The sequence below is a fragment of the Hordeum vulgare genome, chromosome 6H (assembly GCF_904849725.1).
Source record: "Hordeum vulgare subsp. vulgare chromosome 6H, MorexV3_pseudomolecules_assembly, whole genome shotgun sequence".
Classification (NCBI taxonomy): Eukaryota; Viridiplantae; Streptophyta; class Magnoliopsida; order Poales; family Poaceae; genus Hordeum; species Hordeum vulgare.
In genome coordinates, this window is record NC_058523.1 from 8474189 (window position 1) to 8482117 (window position 7929).

Below are 7929 nucleotides of genomic sequence, written 5' to 3' on the forward strand. Positions count from 1 at the left end.
GAGGGGCCGGAGGGCCAGTGTACGTGGCGTGGGAGGAGGAGGACCCGGAATATTAGAGCATCTTCAACAGTTCGTATGTTCAATCGTTTGTATAAGTGTCCACATCAACAACCAACAGCACATCATACAAGCTATTCAATGAAGTGTATGTTAATCGTTTGTAAAATAAGTAAGCGGGTCCATTAAATATTGAAGAAAAATAACCATGCTTGCCTCGGAGCTTGTGCGTGAACCGTTGCTTCAAGTTCATACGATTGCATTCTCTCTCTTCTTTTATTATGCGTCATTGTCATCAAAATCATCTATGTGGCAATTTTACCAAGGATGATCATACGACCATTGAAGATGCCCTTATACGTCTCCAACAGATCTCGTAGACGGTTGGACCCGGAATAAATTTAGAGGATTTCATACACATAGGCTTCAAGTTTTCTCCACTTTATATAAGGAAAATGACCTTTCCCTAAGGTTTTTATGGGCTAGAAATCGCCTCAAACTTCACTCGCACGCTCCCTAGAACTCCGCCTTTGCACCACCGCACTACCTCGTCATTAGGCCTGGCATAAAAACCGACGAACCGAAGACCGAACCGATGCCGAAACCGAAAAAACCGAATTTTCGATTTTCATACTGCTACAGGAAAATTCGGTTTTGAACTCTACTAACCGAATTGTATTCAGTCGGTTCAGTTTTATATGGGACACCAAAACAGAAACCGAACTTGCTATGGAACAGAGACGTGTTGGGCACCTCGGCCGGTCACATAACACAGGTAATTAGGCCCACTTTTTTGCATGATAGATTGTGCCAGGCTGGCCTCGACGTATCGCCTCTGCTGAAGCCCGCTCGCTCGTTCATTCCGCATGCATTTGGATTTGTCCCACCTCGCCTAGCTACACGAGATGAGGCAGTGAGTTCGTCTACTTAAGAAGGCCTGCTGCCAGAGGAAAAATACACGCTCGAAACGTGGTGAGAACAATTGATGTTTCTCTTCGGTATAAACTGAAACTGAACCGAATTTTTCGGTTAACCGAGTTTTCGGTTTTCAATTTTTTTTGCTCTTTTCGGTTAGCAATATTAGAAACCGATTTTCAAAAAAGACCGAACAGTAGAAACCGAACTTTCGGTTTCTGCCGAAAGCCAAGGCCTACTCGCCATCATGCCGCCGTTGCCCCCGCACCGCTCTCACGTCGTCGCGCCGCCACACTGCTGCGCGATGGCACATTCTTGCTATCGACAGGACGTTTTTGTCGCCTTGCTGTTGCTGCCACCGCACCGTACCGCCACGCCACCATTGACTTGCGGGTCCTAGGCCATTAGCTAGAAACATTAATGAAAATAAAACAAATTAGGTAGAGAACTTTGCGGGATCTATGAAAGGTGCTCTTAGAAAACTTGCTCTAAAATTTACCGTCACCTCGTAAAATGTATTTTATGTTGTATGAGTTAGTTTTACATGCATGACTAGGGATCATATTGGTGTTTATGTTTCACATGCAATTGAGTTTTCCTTCGAATCTTATATTCAATAATCAATGCAATTATAGCACATAAAAAATAAAGTTACTTATGAACATGAAAATATAATAATTAATTTATTATTGCCTTTACATCATATTTTCAACAATCTTTCACTTGCAATAGAGTCAATATTCTAGTTACATAAGTTTTATGACACCAGTGGCATCCCGGTGTTGCTCATGCTTTCCTCGTGGTAAGGATTCATCGTTAGATCTCATACATTCAGATCTGTGGGAATCTTACAAATCTTAACATCTCAATGTTCCACAAAATCTTGAATCATGTGGAATTGGTGCTCAATATGTTTGAACTTTTAGTGAGACCTTGGTTCCTTAGCCTGAGCCATGGCGCCGCTATTATCGCAAGATAGCTCCATTAGGTCCAGTGCAATTGGAACCACACCAAGCTCGGTCTTGAACTTCTTGATTCAGTAGCCCTCCTCTAACGCTTCTGAAGAGGCCATATATTCTGCCTCTAGTAAAATCTGCCACAATACCTTGCTTAGAACTTTTTTACCTAACTGTGTCACCATCTGATGCAAACACAAATCTTTATTGAGATTTAAAATCATCTGGATTAGTCATGAAGGTTGCATTGGTGTAACCTTTTATAACGAGCTCTTCATCAACTCCAAACACTTGGAACATTTTCTTAGTCATGTTAAGGTACTTTAGAATATTTTTAATTGTTGTCCAAATGACCCCTTCCCGGAGCACTCTGGTGTCTTGTAACGCTTAGAGCGTAGGACATACATTTGACCTTGTACAAATCATGGCATGCATGATCCAACTGTAGAAGCATATGAAACCTCAGTTATTTTGTTTCACTTATCCATGGTCTATGAGCACCAACTCTTTCTCAATGGAGTGCCATGTGACATTGGCAGAAACCTTTCTTGGCATTTTTCTACTAAACATGTTTATTATTTTGTCAATGTACGTGATTTGGATGTGTCTAATTATATCCCTATAGATTTCAAATCTGGCCAAACGGGCCGTGCCTGGCGGGCCGGCCCAGCTGCCCGCGTGCCAGGCACGACTCGGGCCCGGCTCGGCACGGGCTAATCGTGCCCGGGCCCGGCACGAGCACGCCCTGGGCCGTGCCCGGGCCGCCACCCCCAGCCCGCGTGCTGGCACGGCACGACATGTTTAAGGTGGGTCGGCCCGCGGCACGGCACGACACGGTCGGCACGCATCGAGCGACGGGGGAGCGTGCGCGTGGCGAGTTAGATTTTAATGGCCGATATTAAGTGGATGTGTCTAGTTATATCCTTATAGATCTTAATGCCCGATACTAAGCTGCTTCGCCCATGTCTTTCATTGAGAAACTTTTCTTCAATGGTTCTTTCACTTTGTTAAGAAATTCCTTAACCATTTCCAATTAACAATATGCTATCCACATATGGTATTAGAAATGCTACTAAGCCCCCCACTTATTGTCATGTAAACACAAGCCTCTTCGTTTTTCTTGGTGAAACCAAACCCTTTGACTACTTCATAGAAAAAAAGATTTCAACTCCTCGATGCTTGCTTCGAACCATAGATGTATATACGAAGTTTGCACACTTTACCAGCATCCTCGGGATCGGCATAACCTTTGGGTTGTATCATGTATACATCCTTGGTTAAAATTTTGTTAAGGAGAGTTATTTGACGTCCATTTATCATATCTCTAATCGAAATACGCAACAATTGCTAATAAAATCCGTTCAGATTAAAGCAGTTCTACGGGCAAGAAGGTCTTGTCGTTGCCTTGAGTTTGTCGATAAACCTTTTGTAACAAGTCAAGCTTTGTAGATGTAAACATTTCCATATGTGTATCTTTTTCTTATAGATCCTTTTACGTTAGTTATGTTTCACACTTTTCGAAGGGTACTTTTCGAAGGGTCCTACATGGATGCTATCTCTGGTTTCATCGCATCAAGCCATTTCCCGTAGAAGTAATACCCAATTGTATCCTTGGTATAACCAACAAACTAGCATTTCTATGATCAGGGACAGGGATCAAGGTTCTTTGGTTGTAACCATATTACATAAGCATCACGTCCCCAAAATGAAAGAAAAGACATGTTAGGTTTCTTCCTGTTCCATATCTCATATGACTCATATGGCGTCAATTCAATAGACCTAAACGGCGCTCTATTGAGTATAAAAGCCACAATTTCTAAATGTAGGATCAGAAGTCGTCTCAAAGGAAGGGATGACCAGGAGATTTCTTAAAAAAGATCTTTGGAAAAACAGAAACCGAACTTGCTAACGAAACCTCTCAACACAACACAACAGAATAAATAGAAACTAATAGATGTCAAAGGCGCAAAATGATAGTGAATATAGAGAGGGAAAAAAAATCTGATTTTCTTGTTCCTGAAAATATTATATCTATCTACTAGACACCGTAATGAATTGAGAATTTGCATGTCTTTCAATTCCCATACTCATAATTGGAAAGTTATCGAAGGAAACCCATCATTTTGCAATGAAAACAACATATAAAACTCTAGACAATTTCGAAATCAGGTCAAGCGTCTTAATACATATGCACAAAAAAAAAAATGGTCCACCAAGAGTAAGATTTTAGCTTGTATGAATAGCAAACTGATGTGAGGGGAATCATTAAGTAGTTGTAGATGAAAAACATGCAAACGTACAAACATATCGACTTACGAATGGCGAGACAGAATACGAAGGATAACATGATGAACAAACAGAGAGATATGTTCTCCATTTACGAAGAACTGATCACATAATACGAGGTATGCTGGTACAGCCGGTGGGGTGGCCGGAAACGGTGGGGACAGTTTTCAAATCACTTCATTATTTTGAGTTATAAAGCCAATCTACAGACAATGGAAGCAAAACATATCGTGCAACAAAATTGTAAAAGTGCGCAGATAAGGCAGATGAATCTAATTATCTGCTCCCAAGGTAGAAACCTCTTCCAGCAGCACATGTCAGCAGTATAATCTCGATATAATTGTGCAGACATTTTTACAGCACTGAAACAAATTCCATCAGGTGGAAGCTAAATATATATGTCTCGAGGAGTAACCATCAATTAGCTGGTGCCTAGCGGATTGAATTTCAAAATATGAGTGGCAAAAAAGCGGGACAAGTTTGTTGCAATTTGTTGTCAACTCCACAAATAAATTGATGGCATCTATGATTTTGATTGAAATGTACAAATGAATATGACAAGACCATAGTTGACAGGTTATAGCTCCTGCCAACATTTTCTTAACTAAGAACTGAATGTGCAAGCAGCTGCTGGATTCAACTGTCGATAGAACCGTATTAACTGTGTTGTCCAAAGCTTTCAGTAAACCATTCCGCAACAATGCTCTTAGAGGCAACAACAACAACAACAAAGCCTTTAGTCCCAAAAATGCTCTTAGAGGCACGAGTAAAAATGAAGACAGCTTTATAACACCAGAAGGTTGCCAATGCACATACAAAAATGTCAGAGCACGGGTTCCAATCCCAGACAAGGCAAAAAAATGCTCACTGTGAAAGCAAGTTATCAGGCATGTATCAGGTTTAGTATAGCTGTATAGGTACTTGTGGCAGAAACTAACAGCATTAGCCTTTTTGAACAAATACACAAATTAATGTTCACTGTTCTGCATTTGACCTGACATGGTGGCATGTTAAACCACATTCATTGGGCACGCCTCTGAATTGGCTGCAACTAATGTAATTGTGTTTCTCAACTCACTAAAAAACATGGTTTCAGATTGGCAATTCCTTGAATGGTTTGTTGTCTTATTCATCTTTTCAAGTAGAATTATAAGATATATCAAATTTAGTCTGAACATTTCATGATGCATACAAGAAATAGCAATTGCATTTACACACTGGGCTGCTTAATTTACTACTCCCTCCGTTCCTAAATACAAGTCTTTCTAGAGGTTTCATTAGGGGACTACATACAGATGTATATAGACATACTTTAGAATGTAGATTCATTCATTTTACTCTGTATGTAGTCCCCTAGTGAAATCTCTTAAAAGACTTATATTTAGGAACAGAGGAAGTATGACCTTGGAACAATGCATGCACATAGGGTCACATTCCGGGTTCAGTCAAGCCACATAGATGCAAAAAATGGTTCTATAAATTATTTGTCAGAATAAACACCAAGGAAACATCTCCGTAACATTTCAGTATGAGGAGCTCTCTGATTAAGTAGAATATTGCAGTTATTAAACATATCTAAAATAACTTGGTTGAGGTAACAAGAGTTTGATGAAATTAACCACATGGCACATCTTCATACACAACGGAACTACTTACCAAGATCCATTTTTACATATGAACAAATTAAAATATCTTCAACGTCTGGTTCCTCATTTCTCCATGGTGACGATCACCAGCCTTGTAAGCTAAATAACAACACTTGAGTTAGCATCAGGAAACAGAGAGACAAAATAGAAAACACCACAAAAAGTGAGTTTGAAAAAAAAAAATGAAACGGTGCACCTTGCCACTTTCTAAACTGGCAACACAGTATAATTGATAAAATGACATGTTTGCAGCCTAGTTTAAAAAACCGGACCGGAAAAAAACGCAACCGGCAGCCTTATCGGTTTTTTAAGCTAATATAAGACCGTTCTGCAATCAGACCGGAGAAAACCGGTCAGACCGGTCGGTTTTCTGGAAAACCAGTGAAAAATCCGGGTCATTAAACCGGGGGGAAAATGGTTTTCTGCAATCAGACCGGTCGGTTTTCAGCTTACAAGACCTAGAGCAAGGAACCAACAAACTAAATCAAAACTGCATCATCAAAATTTTCTTCGAAGTGAATTTTTGTGAATTCATTTCAAATTAGAATTCCTTTCTCTATGTGGCCAAACCGAGGATCTTCCTTCATGGAAAGATATGAAGAGTACATACTCACTGATATTGCAGAATGAACTGATCACACGCTATCTTACTTTCAATATGTGTGTCGATATGACATAAGGATGAACAAGTTCATAACCATGCCATGCTTTCTTCTCTAATGATCGATGAAATGGAGATACCAGGAGTCATAACTCTAATAATTAGCTTCATCAAGCATTAACAACTAACAAACGAGCAGTGGCAGGCATACTGTATCAGACAGCCAACATTTAGTTAGGCAAGAACACTGAAACAAAGCTTACAAGCTTACTGCATAATAAAGTGGAATATGTAGTACTGTAAGCATCAAAATTCCAATATTGTGTTCTCAGTTCATGCAAATATGAATCTAGCCGGCACTTCCCCTTTGCAAGCGGTTGCATAGTCTTCAGCGAGGTATGGTGCAGCCTCCTTGTGAGGGCATATGTACCTCTTGGAGAAAGCAGTCTCATTCACCATGAAACTCAAATAATAGCTCGGGTCAGCCTTGAGCAATCCATTTTCTTTGAGAAACTTTAAAACGTAGTACCGGGGCCTGAGCCGGCCCTCTAGGCTAAAACAGACAATTATGGGCCGATGAGCAATGTACGACGGCTCGAACCCCACCTCGGAGATGAGGAACTCTGACCTGCTCTGCAGCATGTGGTGAGACCTCGTGAGCAACAATGGAAACTTGGACACAGCAACGCCGACCTCAGAATCCGACCACCCAAACGTCTTCTTCAGGTAATCCAATTTGGCGGCAACATTCTGCTCACCGACGAATGCGACAGCATGCACCGCGTACCTGAACATCCTGGATTGACGGGGCACGCCGAGACCTTGGGCGCACACCATCACTGCCTGGACGCGCTCCGAGCTGAAGGATAGCAGCCATGGGAAAGTGATGCACAGCTTGGCAATGACGCAGTGAGCTAGCCCGAGCTCCCGCAGGAACGTGACATTGGGCTTGACCACCCTCTCCAGGTCGGACGTGAGAAGGCCGGAGCCATGCCTGAGCGCCCCGAAGAGGTTCTCGTAGGACCCGAAGAGAGGCAGGTAATACTGCAGCTTGGAGACCATGGATCTACGCCGGAATTTGTCGGGGGCGAGCGAGACGAGGCGGGTGATCTCAGACGGCGACAGGCCGAGGCCGGCGAGCCCCGCGACGACGGGGGACAGCGTCCTCTCCACGCTGGCGCAGAGGAACTGCGGGTCCCTGGCGACGACCGCGGCGATGTCGGCGCCGGAGAAGCCGAGGCCGGCGAGGAAGGCGAGGACGGCGTCGGGGTTGGCGGGGGACTTGAGGTGGGAGATCCTGGGGGAGGCCTTGACGGTCTGCCGTCGGGTGAGGCCGCAGGTGGAGACGAGGTACTCCTCCACGACGAAGCTGCTAGGATCCGGGGAAACGGCGGGCGCCGACACCGTGGTGGAGACGAGGCGGTGGAGAGGGGAGACGGAGGGAGACGAGAGGAGCTTGGCGAGGACGCTGCGCCGGAGCCGGAGCATGGCGGCGCGACGGCGAGGTGGCGCCGGCGGCGAGGGAATG

General features: G+C 43.3%; 1 protein-coding gene across 1 annotated transcript; it reads right to left on the minus strand.

Annotated features, from left to right (window-relative positions):
* Nucleotides 1-5698: 5698 nt before the first annotated feature.
* Nucleotides 5699-7929, minus strand: LOC123403338 (transcription termination factor MTERF4, chloroplastic-like). The gene has a single exon (XM_045097279.1). The coding sequence runs from the start codon at nucleotides 7887-7889 to the stop codon at nucleotides 6735-6737; it is 1155 nt and encodes a 384-aa protein (XP_044953214.1). The 5' UTR covers nucleotides 7890-7929; the 3' UTR covers nucleotides 5699-6734.

What these genes read in the sequence shown, in the direction of transcription:
- LOC123403338 (XM_045097279.1), bottom strand. Translation starts at nt 7,889, where the DNA reads ATGCTCCGGCTCCGGCGCAGCGTCCTCGCCAAGCTCCTCTCGTCTCCC.